The 19608-nt window shown below is 38.8% G+C and overlaps 1 protein-coding gene across 1 annotated transcript; it reads left to right on the forward strand.

Moving 5' to 3' along the window:
* The first annotated feature begins 7867 nt into the window (after nucleotides 1-7867).
* On the forward strand, nucleotides 7868-9847 carry LOC115078385 (olfactory receptor 6F1-like). Its single transcript, XM_029581293.1, has 2 exons — nucleotides 7868-7963; nucleotides 8859-9847. The coding sequence occupies exon 2, from the start codon at nucleotides 8880-8882 to the stop codon at nucleotides 9834-9836; it is 957 nt and encodes a 318-aa protein (XP_029437153.1). The 5' UTR covers nucleotides 7868-7963; nucleotides 8859-8879; the 3' UTR covers nucleotides 9837-9847.
* The last annotated feature ends 9761 nt before the right edge of the window (nucleotides 9848-19608 follow it).

Genomic DNA, 19608 nt, shown 5'->3' on the forward strand with positions numbered 1-19608 from the left:
TAAATTTCAGACTGGCTTGAGTTTGTTGAAATTTTCAGAATTTCCTGGTTTATACTTAAAAGAGTACTAAAAATATGCACATTTTTTGTGGAAATCTCTGAACAATAAGCAGGAGACTCTACATTGATTGGTAATTTTCTGTGGGCATCTGCAAAAACCTACAGACTGCCCCTCCCATTGCCTGGTGAAATCCATACTATTTTAGTGGTGAATTGGAAGTGTTTATTATGTAAATGATTCCTGGATTCAAATGGAAGGCACTTACCGCAAAGCCGATTTGACTATCATCCTTGTGAATATTATTGGAAAAGAAGAGCGAACATTTGGCCCAATGTAATACTGTGTGCGGCAACCAGCACATGGCTCAATGCGTAACTGGACATTCATTTTGGATACACATCCATAACCCTTGATGAAAAACGGGGGTTAACTTGTCCAAAATGCATATCCTATCGAGCGCGCAGCTAATAGCGCTCATCACATGTAAATTCATGTTGATGCGGCTATTAGCTATTAGCCCTCCATGCAAAAAAATAATGTGCTACTGATGCGCACATTTTTATTCTCAAGAATGAAAGCCTTTCCCAGAGCAGGCGTTAATTCTTGAGAAGTCCCAAAAGTTAACAGAAAAGCAGAAAATACTTCTTTTCTGTAAACCTTTGGTTCCTGCGACTTATCCATTTGTTAATCCCTATCCATTTGTTAATCCCTATTCATTTGTTAATCCCCTTCGTTATTGCCATTGCATTGCATTGTAGCCAATCTTACTCCAGTGTATATAATTTCTATATTTATACAGTGTTCTATATGCGATCCATGGCTCAACCAGTATTTACCTTGTTAAGTTTATTTTGCTATACCTCTGTCATCTGCACTTTCAGTTACCCAAGTTTCCGCAACCCCTGTTTATTGTAACTTATCTCCTTCCATAATGTTAATGTTATTATACCCCTGTTCCATGTAAACTGATATGATATGATATGTTTCATAAATGTCGGTATAGAAAAGAGTTAAATAAATTAATTAAATAAATATCTTGGCAATATTAAGTCAGGGGAACCAAAAAAAGACCCAAAAAATAACAGTAAAAAAATAAATAAAACTGTGCCAGCAGTAAGGTTAGGAAAATAGATGCTCAATTACCAAACGTCCATTTTCCTAACCCGTGGCTGTGCCACCTCTCCTGGCCACCCGATGTCGAGGAGGTGCTAGTGACGTAAAATTTTCCCTAGTGCCTCCTTTTCACCGTGGCAGCCCATTTAATTATTACATCGGGTGCCTGGGAGGGGTAGATCGGCACTTGTTAAGAGAGCAGGAGCAAATTCATGAGCGCCCATTTAGCGTGTGCCGATATTGCATCAGTCTGAATGGTGTTACTGTGATGAAAGGGATGTTGCGATGCATATAATAAACATGGTGATTAGGGGGATGATGATGCTGGGAATAATGGCAAATTATGGTTGATATTTTATTCTTTTCTGACATGCTAACTTCTGAGATTTATTTCTGCAGCATGATGGTTTGGCACAGCACAGATTAATAACTATGTTGTATTGTATTTTACAATTGACTGAATGAGTAAAAGTTAACTCAATTAAAACTTGCAACCTCTGAGAGCTGATTCTTCTGAGAATGTTTCCCAAGAGTTGAAATGAATTAGACTCAGAACTTTCCACTCTTAGTTCAGGATAAACCTTTGTGAGAAGGACAACACACAACCTCTCAACCACCAAACAAGATTCTACTTACTGCCTTTTTCCATGATTTATTACAATTTTCAAAGAACTGATAAAAGCATCGGTATATGAAGCATTAGTAACATGCTCAGAGGTAGCATTCTTCATATAAAAGGTCACTCAAAGTCTAGAGGTTATGGTATGAAGCTGGATGGAAGGAGACTCAGATGAAATGTAAGAAAATACTTTCTTACCAGAGGGTGGTGAATGCATGGAATACAAGGGAAGTGCTAATAACCAGAGAATTGAATGCATTCAAACATGCATGGGACAGATAGGTGGCAATAAATGCAAAGAAGAGTGGAGGTCCAGGTCCAAAGGATCTTTGGTTACACAGTTGTCAGGGGCAGACAAGTTGTGCCATGAGGTTCTTATCTTTAAAAAAAAAAAAGATGTAATACCAGATAGTTTACTACGAGGTATCAATTACAGCAAGTACCCACAGCCATTATACGAGGACTGGCAGTTTGAAACACCCATAAAAAGTGTGAGAGACATGTTAGACAAATGGAATTTTATTTTTCTGCTTTTGATGTCTTCTTTAGAAGTTTCCTTTCTTTCTGTGCAACGGTATTAGGCACCCTAGGCCATCATTTGATGTCCCTCCAAGGTGTGGCGCTCTAACCAACTACCCAGTATGCTTAATGGAAGCACTGGTCCTGTCTCTGCATCTCAAAGCTGTACCACCAAACCTCAGAGCCTTTTGCTGAAGGAGTATTTCTGTAAACATAAGAAATAAAGATGCCAGTGCCTACTAGATTCTGCATTGGATAACATATTGAGATGCTGTTTGTAATAATATATTTTTGCCTGGTTCTGTTTGCGTTAACCAATCAGTGTGAAAAAGAAGACATATAAATCTCAGTTATTCAAATTTATTCATATTATCCACCATCATCGCTGCTTTAAGTCTCTTCATCTCTTTATTTTGCTCCTTTTACTCCTGGGGGAATTCTGCACAAAAAAAATTAAAATTCTGCAAAATTCTGCATATTTTATATTGGTCAAAATAACACAATATACATGGCAGTCTTTAAGTAAGTAATTTAAAATGTAATACAGAAAAAATTACTTAAAGAAGCAGAGTTTTAAATATTTTGAGCAGAAGTTCCCTAGAAGTTCACTGTAAGAGTGTCCCTTCCACCCTCTCTCCCTACTCCCCTGGCCACTCCCCTTTCAGTTTGCTCTCTCAGGCCCCAATTCCTCCTCCTTGGATTGGCCTGGCTGACCATACTGAGTTATTTCTTATGGACTTTGGTGTCCTACCTCTGTATCCTATCTACCATCCTGAAGATCCCATCAGTCATGGGAAGGCAGAAGCCATTCTCCACCTGTGTATCCCATCTAACTGTGTTTGTAATATGCTATGGGATGGTTATCTTTATGTGCATGAGGCCATCAGCGAGTTACACCTTTGAGCTGGACAAAATAGTGACTGTGTTTTGTGCTGTGGTTATTCCACTATTGAACCCCCTAATCCAGTGGTCCCCAAACCTGTCCTGGAGGGCCACCAGCCAGTCGGGTTTTTGGGATATCCTCAATGAATATGCATGAGAGAAAATTTGCATGCACTGTCTCCATAACCTGTAAATTTTCTCTCATGCATATTCATTGAGGATATCCCAAAAACCCGACTGGCTGGTGGCCCTCCAGGACAGGTTTGGGAACCACTGCCCTAATCTGTAGCCTGAGGAATAAAGAGCTTAAAGGAAGTCTGAAGGAAGCACTGAGTAAGAAATGGAAACCAAAGTCCAATATATCATAACCTTAATGTAAAGAACTAAGTTACTATATATTCACACAAATGGTAAAACACGGAAATGTTGTATCCCCCAGTACAGGTCAATGGAGCAGTAGAGATGGCATACCTAATCCTTTAATTTATTTATTTAATGGAATTTATAAACTGTTTTCCTTATTTAAAACAAATCTCTCAAAGTGGTGTACAATCATAAATACATTAATATACAACATATTAAAATAATAAAACAAAATAAACCAAATTTACAGACAAATTACAAATTGTGTTCTTTCCATCCTTCAGATCATATCATTCATCATCAACTATGTCTTTACTTTCTTATGGAATTTCATTAGATCTTGTAACATAGCATAGTAACAAGCTTTACAATAAATTTCATATCTAACAAGGGAGAGGGTTAGTTTGGACATTTAGAAAATAGGAAGACAGGGAGAGTTAAATATTTGGTTAAGATTTGCAGTTCAACAAAGGGAGAAAATCTTTGATTAAAAAATTTGCAGTTTAACAAAGGGAGCTAACCAGATAGACAAGAGGAGGAGCATAACTTGATGAAATGCCTTAATTGGGGGGTAGCTGCAATTGAAACTGATATTGAAATCTCTGTAACCTGCTTGATTTTTTCCAAGAAAAGTGATTTTCTAGCTGTGGCAGCCCCCTTCCCTTCAAAATTTCGAAGGCTAATGTTAACAATTTAAATTTACAGTGAGATCTTATTGGGAGCGAGTGTAGTTTATTTCAAACTAGATCTCTCCTCTTGTGTCCCAACTATATCCTTGCAGCCATGTTTTGGATATGCTGTAAATGCCTTATGAATGCCTTATGAGCACGCGCATGTTATAAAATCGGGCGTAGATTTCTTCGCGCCGGGTTGCGCGAACAAATCTGCACCCGTGCGCAGGTTTTAAAATCTGCCCCTTAGTGTAGCTGAGTTCAAAAAAGGATTGGATAAGTTCTTGGAGGAGAAGTCCATTAATGGCTATTAATCAAGTTTACTTAGGGAATAGCCACTGCTATTAATTGCATCAGTAGCATGGGATCTACTTAGTGTTTGGGTAATTGCCAGGTTCTTGTGGCCTGGTTTGGCCTCTGTTGGAAATAGGATGCTGGGCTTGATGGACCCTTGGTCTGACCCAGCATGGCAATTTATTATGTTCTTATGTTCTTATGTACAATACAGAGCAGGCAAAAAAGGGCACAAGGCAGTTTATAAGACAGAGCAGGCCTGAAGGCCACAAGGCAAGATACCGAACAAAGAGAAGAGGCCCAGAGGCTACAGGCAAGGTACAAGGCTATAATGGAAAGATCAGAGAGCCAGGGGTGACTCATTGAAGAGACAAAGGTACAAAGGGCTGGCAAGAGCAGTGAGGAGGAGATTAGCATTTCTGGTGATAAGGCTCACTGTGGGCTTCTGCAGGCAAAGAGGGGTCATAGCAGACCATATTAGGATACGGAGAGGCTGCATGACAGGTGAAACCATGACACCCTTCAGATAATCATCCTGAATGCTCCCTTAAATTCTTTGAACCCCTAGGCAACCTTGCCACCACTATTCATAATATACAAGGAGACTTCTATGCAGAAGACTCTGTTAAAGGAAATGCCTTTTAGCTTGCAACATAATATAAAGGATCTTGGTCTTACTCAGCTCATTAAAGTTCCAGTGTACTAGGGAAGGATACACCTTTAACGTGATATTCCACGCCTCCAACTTTAATGTAGACTCTAATGTAATAAGGGTAGATTTTACCTGTTGGTCTGACTACTGCTTAGTGCAGGATATATTTCTCTTCTCAGAAAAATAAACACACATCCCTGACCTTAAACCTCCCATCAAGGAACATGACTCTTGTGAATAGCAACAGCATAGGTAAGCTCTTTAATCTATCAATAAAACCAGAATGCCTTTGTCCAGCAATGGAATGAGAACTTTGCCACTGTCAATATTTATTATATTTATTTAGATATTTTATATACCGTCATTCCATGTATAGAGCACAATGGATTACAAAGTGTCAATCATAGTTATATATTCAGCAAACAAACAAAAACAAAACTATTGGTTACAATGTTGGTATACGTAAGTAGCTATTAATTTCCTTCTATCTAATGATGGTTTCAATGCCATATGGAATTAAGCTCTTACATCTGGCCAGGAGAATGGGTAATTACAAATAATATGATAGTTTACATCTTAGTCTGTGGGTTGTTTGAGAATCTTGAATTCTCTCATTTGATTTATTCTTCATTGTACAATTGTAATCTTTTGTCCTTCTTCTGTTTGTAGCTCCATATATTCTGCGATTTTAAATTTCCCTGGCACCCTTCAGATCAAACCCAACCAGAGCACCCAGCAACTCTTCTTGTTTCCACAGCTGTCTTCTACTCCTCAAAAAGTTTTTTATCAACTCAAACAGAAATGGTGCAAAGAACATGCAAAGAATTATATCCATTCAAATGGCAAAAAAATACTGTTTACAGACAACTTGAACTAGCAAAGAATCATCCAGAATCTTGTAAGACAAGCTCTCCAGTACCTAACACTACATAACCTTTGTCTCTTCAGCTAATAACTTTGCTGCATTATTCATGGAAAATATTCAAACTATACACTCCATTTTTTACTGAATTTTCAAACAACAGAAGTATCCTAAATTCACTTCTTACAACTTCTACCTGACCAATTCAACTCCTAGTGTCTTGAGTTCAGGTCAATCTCCTCCAAAAAGATAGAGAAGATCCTCCCGAGGATCAAAACTATTTACTTGTCCATTAGATCCTATATTCCCAGTTATTCAGGACTGTAGTGATCTTCAAGATGCAAAACTACAGTGAGATAATAGGTTTCCAAAGGTTTGTCCAGCTAACTTTGGGAGTTACCCAGACAAAACTTGCTGTTTCAATTTCTCGCCCCCTACCCACTACAACTGCCATCATCAATGACCAAGCAAATTGTTGCTGGCATAAAATGTAACCAGATAAAACAAGGTGGCACTAGGATTATTTGCAGTAAACTCACTTTATTAATTAATTAATTAATTTTAAAAAAGTATATTCCACCTTTCTCAATTAATATCAATCATGTGTTTTAATCATCAGTTACACATTTAAACAATTGTAAACCTTAAGTCATTTACTAAATAAAAAGGGTAAAAGCATCCAAAGTTCCAAAGCAATAACCATCTATTCTTAAACTTCCCAACAATTTGTAATCACTGAATAGGCCTCATTTAAAATTATCATTTTCAGACTTTTACTGAATTTCTTGATATCATATTCTAACCTTAAGGTAAATGGTAAACTTTTCCAGAGAACAGACACAGTACATGCAAATGCCCTGCGTCAAGTCATTTTGCAGCTGGCATTCTTTTACCAGAGGAACTTTCAGTTTCTCTTGGTTGGAAGACAATAAAGTCCGGACAGATACAAAAGGGGCCAGGACATCTTTTAAGTACTGTGGACCATTATTCTGTTGTGCTTTACATATCATTGTTTGAACTTTGCCCTTAGCCTGTTGGTAGCCAATGGAATTCTATCAATGTTTAGCCACTCAGCACTGATGTTCAGCATTGGCTAGCCAAAGTTACCCAGTTATCTCTGACCAGCCAAATAGAATACCTAAAGTTGCAAAGCAACTTTGTATGGTTAACTTTAGATTGGATACTCAGAGGATCTTTTATCCTAAGTGCTGCTGAATATCTGAATAAAGACGACTGGATAAATTTACTCAATTATCGTACTCGCTCAATACGTTATTTTAATATGGACCTCAGTGTGCTATGAAGAAAGCAATGTTTACAAGATTTTTCCATTTTGCTAAGGCAGCACCTTGGCATTGAACATGATGTCAGTCCTGTGTATGTCTCCTAAAATATGGCTGAAAGCATTTTGTGTTTCACTAATGAGACTGATCCACTCACTGCCACATTTAATAACCATATCCTATGGTTTATACAATTTAAACAAGAGAAATCCCAGAAGTCTGAACTTCTGGGATTATGTTTGAGTAATATTTCTCCCCTGGGTATCTGCAACTCCATTAAATATATGCACTCACCCAGCATAAAGTGATGGGAATAACTTAGTGATTAGAGCAGCAGGCTAAGAATCAGGGAAGGTAGGGTTCAAATCCGACTCCTTGTGACCTTGGGCAAGTTACTTCACTGTCCATTGCTTCAGAAACATATGTTGTAAGCCCTTTGCAGAACGGAAATACTTACTGTAGCTGAATGTAACTTGTCTTGAGCTACCAATGAAAAGGTGTGAGCTAAGTTTAAGCTAGGAAATGAATCATTGTGGGCTGGAGCTATTCAGTCTGGTTTCCTGAAACCGAAGACAAAATAAAAGTCAATCAGCCATCAGCTACCTAATTCACTCTTAATGAAACAGCGTAGTGCATTCTTATTCACAGAATCTTGCTATTGGAAGCTAAGGAGTGGTTAATACTCACCATCTGACAGAGACAAATGTAAGTATTATACTGAGATTACATTCTTTTCTATCCTATTTTTTAGCTTTTTCATCAAATGGAAATAAAGATCAACAAACAAATAGTAGAGGTTATCTTTTTATTGGGCTAACTTAATGTGGAAAATATTGCAAAATATAGAAGTTGCATTACAAAGAAGATATGGAAAAGTCAGTTTTATCAATATGACATCTGTCATACTAATGAACATTCATCCTTGAGGAAATATTTCAACTTTGGATATGAAATTTATTTCTCTTGTTGGCTACATGTCTATGGTCATAAATAATCAATGCAGTATATTTTGTTGTGTGACTCAGAATTATCATATAATGCTTAACAAATAAGACTTGAGATGGCTAAGGGGGGATATGATAGAGGTGTTTAAAATCATGAGAGATCTACAATGGGTAAATGTGAATCGGTTATTTACTTTTTCGGATAATTAAAGGACTAGGGGGCACTCCATGAAGTTAGCATGTGGCACATTTAAAACACTAATCAGAGAAAGTTCTTTTTTACTCAATGCAAATTTAAGTCTGGAATTTGTTGCCAGGGGATGTGGTTAATGCAGTTAGTATAGCTGGGTTTAAAAAAGTTTTGGATAAGTTCTTGGAGGAGAAGTACATTACCTCCTATTAATCAAGTTGACTTAGAAAATAGCCACTGCTATTACTAGCATCAGTAGCATGGGATAGACTTAGTTTTTCAGTACTTTTCTTGTGGCCTGGATTGGCCACTGTTGGAGACAGGATTCTGGGCTTGATGGACCCTTAGTCTGACCCACTATGGTAAAATAAAATAAAAAAATAAATAAAGATAGGCTGAACCTTGTTTTTCTGCAGTCACATTTTCTATTTCTATCTCATTTAATTGTTTGTTTTTTTTCTTGAAGAAGGAGAAACAAAGAGAAGTGATGAGAAAGGACAATCGGACTTTGGTGACTAAATTCATTCTCCTTGGATTTCCTATTGGCCAAAAGATACAATATCTTCTTTTTGGGATATTTTTGCTTGTCTATCTCTTAACCATGGGAGGGAACATGGTTATAATCACACTTGTGAAGACAAACAGTCGGCTTCACACTCCAATGTACTTCTTCCTGGTTAATTTCTCTATCATGGAAATCTGGTATGTTTCATGCACAATCCCTAAAATGCTGCAGGACTTTCTAGTAAGTTCTAAATCAATTTCTGTTCCCGGGTGTATAGCTCAGTGCTATTTCTTTTTTGTAATGGGAAGTACAGAAAATTATCTTCTGGCAGTGATGGCCTATGATCGATATTTAGCCATATGTAATCCTCTACATTATACCACCATCATGACCCCACAGTTTTGTGGTTTCCTGGTTGCTAGCTGTTGGGTTGTCACCCTCCTGGCTTCTTTGCTACCGCTAATTTTCCTTTGTGGTTTGGAATTTTGTGGTTCCAATGAAATCGATCATTTCTTTTGTGATATGTTCCCTCTTCTGAAACTTTCCTGTACAGACACGACCTTGATAAAAATATGTTTTTTTATTTTGGTTTGTACTATAATGTTTAGTTGTATTATTTTCACTTTGGTGTCTTACTCCAATATCATATTTACTGTATTAAAAATCCCTTCCACCTTGGGGCGCAAGAAGGCTTTCTCAACCTGTGGATCCCATCTCACTGTGGTTCTTGTGTATTATGGAACAGTCATATTTATGTATGTGAGGCCAAACTCCAGGGATTCTTTAGAATTGGATAGAGCTGTATCTGTTTTCTATGTTGCTTTTGCCCCTCTGTTAAACCCCTTCATCTACACTCTGAGGAACAATGAAGTCAAGGGAGCACTTTGGAAAGCATTGAGTCATAAAGTTGTCTTTAAGGCGGAGAATTTGTTCTCTTAAAGGAAAGAACATAGAAATTGTTAAGCACAAAATAATAAAAAAAAGCTTTTAACCTCTATGTTTGATAATTTTCCAATGCCCCTTTTTTTGAGGCTATTTATCAAATCCATTCATGGATTACTATGTGATATACTTGGGTATTGACTGAAATTTGCCTTCCATGCAGTACATATATTTTTAGCCTTGTTAAACAAGGATATTACTCTGGGTGTGTTTAGATCAGGAGAATAAAATATCACATGTACATTCATTTTTGTAATGTATATGCAGGGAGAGGAGTGGTCAGTAGAAAAAGAGAGGTGATATTGCCCCTTTATATATCCTTGGTGAGATCTCATTTGGAATACTGTGTACAGTTTTGGAAACCACACCCTCAAAAGGATATAAACTGGTTGGAGTCAGTCCAGAGGGTGGTTACTAAAATGATCAATGATCTTTGTTCTAAAGCATATGGGGATAGACTAAAAGATCTGAACATGTATAGAGGAAAGGCGAGTTAGGGGAGATAGGGGAGATATGATGATAGAGACATTTTAATATCGCAAAGGTTTGCAGGCATAAGCGGTAAAACATTTACAATGGAAAGGGGGCTCTAGAATGAAGAGGTTATGTGATGAAGTTGAAAGGGGGTAGACTCAGGGTAATCTTAGGAAACAATTCTTTACAGACAGGATAGAGGATGCATGAGACAGTGTCTCAGAGGAGGTGGTGGAGGCAAAAACGGTATCTGAATTCAAGCAAGCACGGGATAAATGAAGGGGATCTCTAGTGGAAGTGATGGGAATTGTAAGGGCTTAATAATTTGGATAGATGGGCAGACTAGATGGGCCAAATGATCTTTTTTTGCTGTTATGTTTCTATTCATTACAAACTTTGCCTCCTGATTATACTATCAACTGGAGACATGAAGACAGTTCCTTCCATATTCAGTATCCTTACATAAATATGTTGCATTACACATCGGTTTGTTGCATGGCACAATATGCTACAGACATTAAGCGTATGGTGTCATTTACAAATGACAGGAGATTAGAATGACATTTCTTATTTTGTTTTGTGTTCTTTCCCTTTCAAAATGGTGCAAAACAAACAAAAAAATGTTTATTTTATGCACCTAAAGAGACCATTTAGCATGCACTAAAATGATAGAAAATGAAATGAATACAAAAATGAAAGGAAAAATGAAATAAAATGAAAGGTTTATTTTCCATGCACACCACTAAGAGACAGATATGTCAGTGATGGAAAGATTGATAAATGGCCTTGGATGGAGCAGGAATTCTCCAGTGTATGTGTCTGTGTGCAGGAGTGAGTCCTGAAAGGGAGGCATGGCAGTGAGCATGCAAAGCAAAACAATGTCTAAAGATTTGAACAAATTGCAAAATGCTTATAAAAATCAAAAAACTGCAGTTTGCAATAAAAAGCTAAAGGCAGATATGAACTGGGTAGGGCAGCCAACTCTATGGACAAATCGATTTTACATTAAATAAAAAAGAGCAGGGATGCTATGTGGAAAGGTCCTGCTGTGCTTTGGGGTCTGGTTGTGCTGATTGTGGGTGCATCGCAAAGAGCTCCAGGGAAATCCAACGAGCTGCACCAGTTCCCAGACCAAAGTCAACTAGAAACCTGATGTCTGCCCCACATGGCAGACACATTCTCGTGCAGAAAGGCCAGAGTCACTTCCCTTAGCACGGAGGGAGCCATAGGAGCTGTGGGGTATCTGGCTCACTTTGGAAGAATGTGATCTGATGCCTTGGTGTTCCTTTCCCTGAAAAGGGAGAGCTGCAGCACGACCTCTGTCCTCATACCCAAGAGGGAACAAGAAGGTGACCCTGTGGTGGGGATCAACAAAAAAGAGGGCACATCAGTGCTAGAAGACACTGCCTCAAGGTGGGCTATAGCTCCTCAAAGTAACATAGTAACGTAGTAATGATAGCAGATAAAGACTGAGTGGTCCATCTAGTTTGCCCAGCAGCAGTAACTGCCACTCCATGTAGATTACCCCCATGCATTCTGTTAGGGGTATTAATTGCCACTCGGTACAGGTTACCCCCATTCTTTTAAGGGTAGCAACTCCTGCTCCATGCAGGTTACTCTTATGCATAAATGTTACATGATTCCTTTCTTCAAGCCTTATCCATTCCACAGTATTTGTCCCATGCCCCTTCGAAGTCATGAACTGTTCTTGTCTTCACCACCTCATCTGGGAGGGCATTCCAGTCATCCACCACCCTCTCCATGAAGAAATGCTTTCTTAACTGGAGCAGACTGGGAGGGAACTCGGGGAGGCCCGATTGCGTAATCCCGTGCAATCTTATAAAAAAGGTCCTCCCTGCACGCATTGCCGGAATATTGTACATAATTTTCTGTACTTAGGGCCAGGCACACAAGAACACTTAGACTCAGTAAAAAGTATAAAGTAAATTTTATTTGGCATTATAAGTGTTCTTGGGAGATGCTGGATACTGGGTGCCCTTTGTCTTTCAAAACGATCAGCATCTCATTGAATACAGGAAGTGACCCTTCTTTTATAGTTAAACATACAGTATTGTCGAAGTTTCTAGAATTATGTGACTGCCCAAAGACTCATTTACAGAGACACATCATGCTGTTGTCATGACAACCTATTTCTGAACTGCCCTGACCAGTATTCTCAGTTGTAGCTCATTTGTCCCCACTCTCCAGATAATCCTTTTGTCCTGTTAATGATCTTGTCCAGTGAGGTTTCAACAGGATAGTGCCTGAAGCTCCCGCCGTTGGTCTCTTCTGTGTGACCCATTGAATAGGCCTCCCTTGTTGGTGCCAGTATGTCTACCTGTTCAGAGACATTTTGCAAGTCATGCTCAAGTCACTCAGAGTTCATTCAGCTCTGACAGGCCACAGAACAGCAGAGGCGTCTGGGTATTTTTCCTTCTCAATGTTGGTTGTCTGATCAGGCATATTCTTCATTTCCCTCTTGTGGCACCTTCAATGGTAAAGGTGGCACACCCAAGTACCAAAGGTGAAGACAGAACAGTGAGAAGTGACTATGGCAAATGGGCTAAATATGTAAGCTAACAACTACCCTTGTGTGTGTGTTATCCCTCTAGATTCCCCCTTAAGGTAAATGAGACTCATAGGCAGACATGTACTCATGAATTGACAAAGAATAATCAGCATAACTAATTTTCACTAGGTAGCCATTAGCTCTATACTTGAGCTATACGGATACCTGCACTATAAAAAATTCCTACTTCATAATAGCCAGACCACATATGTTATCTTTCAGAGTCAAGTAATTATATAATAGTGGTATAACATGTACAGATAAGAACAAAGAGAGGTCAGTATGAAAGTATTATGTTTCTCATATAATACTAGGTATACTGGGCAAGTCTTTTCAATGAATACTGTTATTGTAAACAACTACCCAGGATAATATTCATTAAAATGGCAAGCAGGGATATAATCAATGCACATTACCAGAAAAGTAAAGAAAGCCAATAAAAGAAAAGAAAACCAAGAATTAGCAGAAGGACTCATACTGTGTAGTGCATACATAATGTGGGATGAGTTATAAAGGTGTTGCAAAGCATAAGACATATTCTGGTCATAGGCTGCAGTGATGGAAGATCCAAATCATCGAAAGCAGAAGCATATGCATGGTAGGCAAAGGCATATCAAAAGTCCACAACATCATGCTAGTTCTGTAAGGTATAGATGGTGCTATGCAGTATTATGACAACAGCCTGTAGCAGTGAAAGCAATCACTGTATGGACAGTCCTAATTCAATTGTGGCAGTCACCTGTCCAAGAGATTATACAGCTGTGGATGGCAAGGTGACTAACCCAGTTTTGGTCAAGTGGTATAAGTTGTTAAGATAGATGAGGGCTAGTAATACTGCTTCATCTTCAGGTATTTCTAGAGAAGCGGGGCTAATACCCTTCTTAGATGATGGTAAGTCTAAGTGTAATTGGGGATAATCATAGAAACAAGTGAAAGATAACTCTGTGAAAAAATCTATAGCATATTCTGTAATCTAAAACAAAATTATGTACTTTGCAGAATTGATAAACCATCAGTGTGAGTCTTTGCACAGGGAAAGGAAAAAATGTAATAAACATAAAAACAGAAATAAGGAAAATAATATCTTCCCCTCTGGAATCCTAAATGGAAACAAACTAGCTTATAAACAGAATATTTTAAGTCACAGATAGGGTTTATAGTGAAGGGGCCAAGATAAGAAGAAAAGAACAATGAGCAATTAATATACCGAAAGATATAGTAATAGAATGTTGCAGATCCCTATGACAGCGCTCCTCATGTGTAAGGTATGTATTTGTTTCAAGAAGAACAATCTCATAATAAAAATCACAGGCTACACTAGTAAGAAATATTTGTGAAAGAGAGTGAAACAATCATTAGGTAAAATCTAATAGATAGTGTCATAGGAAAAAGATATTCAAAAAAGGTGCAGCGAAGAAATTAGAATAAAAAATAGAATATTGAGATATTAAAGATCAGCAAAGAGATTACCATAAGTACAAGCTGCAAAACAAAAGAATAGGAATAGCTTATATACTGGTGTGGAAGAGGAATATATATATAGATCTCCCTCTTGAACCCTAAATTATCATATTTGAATCACACTAAAACACATCACCCTCTATGTGATCAAAGCAGCTTCCATAGATAAAAATAAAGAAAAACCTAAAACATATGCATTTAAGTATTAGAAATTCTAAGACTGGAAAATACTACCAAATTTGGAACATACAAACAAATAAAAATAGCATCACTTCAGATGATATCATTAACTTGAACACCTAAGTACTGGCCGAGAATGAAAGAACCTAGATTCTGCATAAAATCACTCCCATAGAACGAAGAGAAAAGCAAAAATCAGGTATAAATTGTAAGCATTGCAGTCCATATAGTATGTAAGAACTAGAGATGTGAATCGTGTCCTCGATCGTCTTAACAATCGATTTTGGCTGGGAGGGGGAGGGAATCGTATTGTTGCCGTTTGGGGGGGGTAAAATATCATTAAAAATCGTAAAATCGTGAGCCGGCCATTAAAACCCACCCCTGACCCTTTAAATTAAATCCCCCACCCTCCCAAACCCCCCCCCCAAATGACTTAAATTACCTGGGGGTCCGGAACGGCAGCGGTCCGGAACAGGCTCCTGCTATTGAATCTTGTTGTCTTCAGCCGGCGCCATTTTCCAAAATGGCGCCGAAAAATGGCGGCGGCCATAAACCAACACGATTCGACGGCAGGAGGTCCTTCCGGACCCCCGCTGGACTTTTGGCAAGTCTTGTGGGGGTCAGGAGGCCCCCCCAAGCTGGCCAAAAGTTCCTGGAGGTCCAGCGGGGGTCAGGGAGCGATTTCCCGCCGCGAATCGTTTTCCGTACGGAAAATGGCGCCGGCAGGAGATCGACTGCAGGAGGTCATTCAGCGAGGCGCCGGAACCCTCGCTGAACGACCTCCTGCAGTCGATCTCCTGCCGGCGCCATTTTCCGTACGGAAAACGATTCGCGGCGGGAAATCGCTCCCTGACCCCCGCTGGACCTCCAGGAACTTTTGGCCAGCTTGGGGGGGCCTCCTGACCCCCACAAGACTTGCCAAAAGTCCAGCGGGGGTCCGGAAGGACCTCCTGCCGTCAAATCGTGTTGGTCTATGGCCGCCGCCATTTTTCGGCGCCATTTTGGAAAATGGCGCCGGCTGAAGACAACAAGATTCAATAGCAGGAGCCCGTTCCGGACCGCTGCCGTTCCGGACCCCCAGGTAATTTAAGTCATTTGGGGGGGGTTCGGGAGGGTGGGGGATTTAATTTAAAGGGTCAGGGGTGGGTTTTAGTGGGTTTTAATGGCCGGCTCACGATTCTAACGATTTATAACGATAAATTGTTAGAATCTCTATTGTATTGTGTTCCATAACGGTTTAAGACGATATTAAAATTATCGTACGATAATTTTAATCGTCGAAAACCGATTCACATCCCTAGTAAGAACTTCTGTGGCCAAGGATAATTTCTGCAGTCAGTACTTATATAGTTCTTTTAGTAGGATTCAGTGCTGATGGCAGAGCAGAATCTCTTAGCTCATTAGATTAGATGCATGTGTATGGATTCAAACCTAAATAAAAGTACAACAAATCCGATTAAGTAGTAAGAAAATACTATTATGTCACGTACTCCCTATATTTAATTTGCAAAATAATCCCCACATTATTTCAAAACATCATGCAATGGTCCGAACCACAAACATAAATACTCAGACATTACATTAAAACATATATTTCACAGAACTGACTACATAATGCATGCATTCATTCATTCCACCTTCAACACATAACAGACCACATGACATACGTTTGAGCTCAAAAAATTAAAAAATACTTTAAAAATATAAAAGAGTTGGATCGATCCACAAAAGAAAACAAAAAATCAGGATCAAAATTGAAATAGATCTATTAAAAAATTGAAAAGGAATCAAACTGGAAAAAACTGTAACCTTCATCTCCCATGGAATGGAGACAGATGTACTTTGTGCCGTGATACCCTGAAAAGAAATCTAACATGACAATGAATATAATGATTAAAATTAAATTTAAAAATGACATTAGTTTCCTTAAAAGTCAAACTTCTGTTATACCTTAATTCAGCAAAAAGCAGTCATAAAGCTACTTTCCTTTCTATTGTTCCACCTCTAGGAGGCGCTATCCCCTGTGATAAGAGCTACTTCCAGTTACAAATCTAAAACCTTTTTTTTTTTTTTTCTTCTGTGCTATAAACCCCTAACTCACTTAAAGGATTGACTTTGTTATACCCAAGAGCAATTCATTCCCTAATGTGCCCAACCCTGAGCACTCATTCATATGCATTAGCCAGAACCTGCAATTATATATGAGGCATCTCCCTGTGTTATTGTGTTGTTAAGCTATTTCTCCCTTCTGATCTGTATACCTAAGCTCCCCTCAACAAAAAGTGAGGTATAATCAAAACTGAGAAATATCTATAACATAAGGTCTTTCATTAACAAAAACTCAGCCTGGATGGTAGGCATATGAGATCTTTTCTCCCCCTTTTTTTTTTTCCTTTTTCTTACGTCAGTTTAATTAAATAACTTATATCTTTAGTCCCTCTTCTATCACATACTGACTCTAACACTTTAAAATAACCAACAAAAACCTCAAAACTCTTACATCAGCAGAACTGTACAATTCATTTTAAAAGTGACTCACTCCCAGTTTTTTTTTTCTTTCTCCTTAAACATATTCCTAAGGGGGGGTCACCTCCTCTCCCGCCAAACAACTGTTACACTTCAATGAATAGGTTAGTTAAGTGATAAAGCACTTTACATACCCTTATCCAGCATAAAAATAAAGCTCAATCCCCTCTTTAACATCACGTCATCCCTCATCCCTAATATTCACTTCCCCATACTTTCAACAACACAAATTTCTGTTTTCACACTAAACAGATCAATTCATTAAAATGGAGTCGCTCTCTTTTGGTATATATATATTTTTTTCTTCACTCCCGCTTTCTCCCTGCTCTACACAAAGATGAAAGCCGTTAGCATCTTCCTGTACAAGACAGCAAACAACCCAACTTTTGTAAACAATCCACTAACTAAAAACTCCTTATCATACTAATTATAACTTTCAAACTTACCCAATTTAACTTCAAACATTTCATAATTCCCTCTTCCTCCTTCTGAAGCTACACCATCACCACTGCTCATTCTGCAGCTGTAACTTGAAACCACTGCTTCTAAGCCATGCAGTCTGAGGACAAAAGACCCCTGTTGCTACCTAACCCTCTGTTTTTTCAACTGTTCAATCGGAAGAGAGCATAACTTAATTTGGATTTTAATCAAATCATCAACTCCTTTACCTACATTTTGCAAAAAGTATTCTGATCCCGATGTAACACAAAATCTATACACTGTGCAACAGATAGAAGAAAACATTGATACTTACAGATTTTTTTTTCTGAAGATTATTTACATACAAAAATGGATCCTGCAGCTTAAAAACGTCATTAAATATCTTCTCTGAGCTCATCTGTCATCCGGGTAACCCTCCAGTCCATCTGGGAAAAGCCTTCGGACGGAAAGCCAATTAAATGTCCGAGAACTTAGTGTACACTTTTGTCCACCAAAAGTAACACTACAGCAAAGAATAGCAACAGCTATCAGGCCCCACGTTGGGCGCCAAAAATGTACATAATTTTCTGTACTTAGGGCCAGGCACACAAGAACACTTAGACTCAGTAAAAAGTATAAAGTAAATTTTATTTGGCATTATAAGTGTTCTTGGGAGATGCTGGATACTGGGTGCCCTTTGTCTTTCAAAACGACCAGCATCTCATTGAATACAGGAAGTGACCCTTCTTTTATAGTTAAACATACAGTATTGTCGAAGTTTCTAGAATTACGTGACTGCCCAAAGACTCATTTACAGAGACACATCATGCTGTTGTCATGACAACCTATTTCTGAACTGCCCTGACCAGTATTCTCAGTTGTAGCTCATTTGCCCCCACTCTCCAGATAATCCTTTTGTTCTGTTAATGATCTTGTCCAGTGAGGTTTCAACAGGATAGTGCCTGAAGCTCCCGCCGTTGGTCTCTTCTGTGTGACCCATTGAATAGGCCTCCCTTGTTGGTGCCAGTATGTCTACCTTCTCAGAGACATTTTGCAAGTCATGCTCAAGTCACTCAGAGTTCATTCAGCTCTGACAGGCCACAGAACAGCAGAGGCGTCTGGGTATTTTTCCTTCTCAATGTTGGTTGTCTGATCAGGCATATTCTTCAATATGCACGAGCAGATTATAAAATCCCACACGTATGTGTGTGTGGCCATGGGATTTCGGATAGTAGAAAGACTAGGGGGCACTCCATGAAGTTAGCATGGGGCACATTTAAAACTAATCGGAGAAAGTTCTTTTTTACTCAACGCACAATGAAACTCTGGAATTTGTTGCCAGAGAATGTGGTTCGTGCAGTTAGTATAGCTGTGTTTAAAAAAGGATTGGATAAGTTCTTGGAGGAGAAGTCCATTACCTGCTAGTAAGTTCACTTAGAGAATAGCCACTGCCATTAGCAATGGTTACATGGAATAGACTTAGTTTTTGGGTACTTGCCAGGTTCTTATGGCCTGGATTGGCCACTGTTGGAAACAGGATGCTGGGCTTGATGGACCCTTGGTCTGACCCAGTATGGCATTTTCTTATGTTCTTATGTTCTTAATGTGCGTGCGCTGGCGCACACATGCTATAAAATTGGCATGTCCATGTGTGCGCGCCGGGAAGCACACGCACATGGATGCGCGTGCACCCTTTTTAAAATCTACCCCTATGGTTTTAGCCTGTGCTATCTACAAGTAAAGGTGAATTTTTAAAATTTTATGTGCATGTTTAGCCTCTCCTTGCATAATCCATATTTTAGAAATGTCAAACATACATTACGTGTATATTTTCACTTTTGCCTGCACATGTGCATGGTTGAAAAAGGGGTGGTTTAGGGGTGATGCTGGGTGGGTCCAACACTTACATGTGAAAGTTGTGATTTTAAAAGCAACTTACACTTGTACATTTTCCAGCTTCTTCTCATATTTTTGCATTTGCTAATTATCTGGTGTAAATGATATTATACGTGTTTATTTTGTAGTACTGACTGGGGGAAGTTCAGGGTGAAGAACCAGGAAGGTCTTGATAACCTGGAAAAGGCCTGGGAAAACTGGTAGACTAAACCAAGTTAATTTCCTCGTGCACATTTTAAAATT

This window comes from Rhinatrema bivittatum, chromosome 16, assembly GCF_901001135.1.
Source record: "Rhinatrema bivittatum chromosome 16, aRhiBiv1.1, whole genome shotgun sequence".
Taxonomy (NCBI): domain Eukaryota; kingdom Metazoa; phylum Chordata; class Amphibia; order Gymnophiona; family Rhinatrematidae; genus Rhinatrema; species Rhinatrema bivittatum.

What these genes read in the sequence shown, in the direction of transcription:
- LOC115078385 (XM_029581293.1), top strand. Translation starts at nt 8,880, where the DNA reads ATGAGAAAGGACAATCGGACTTTGGTGACTAAATTCATTCTCCTTGGA.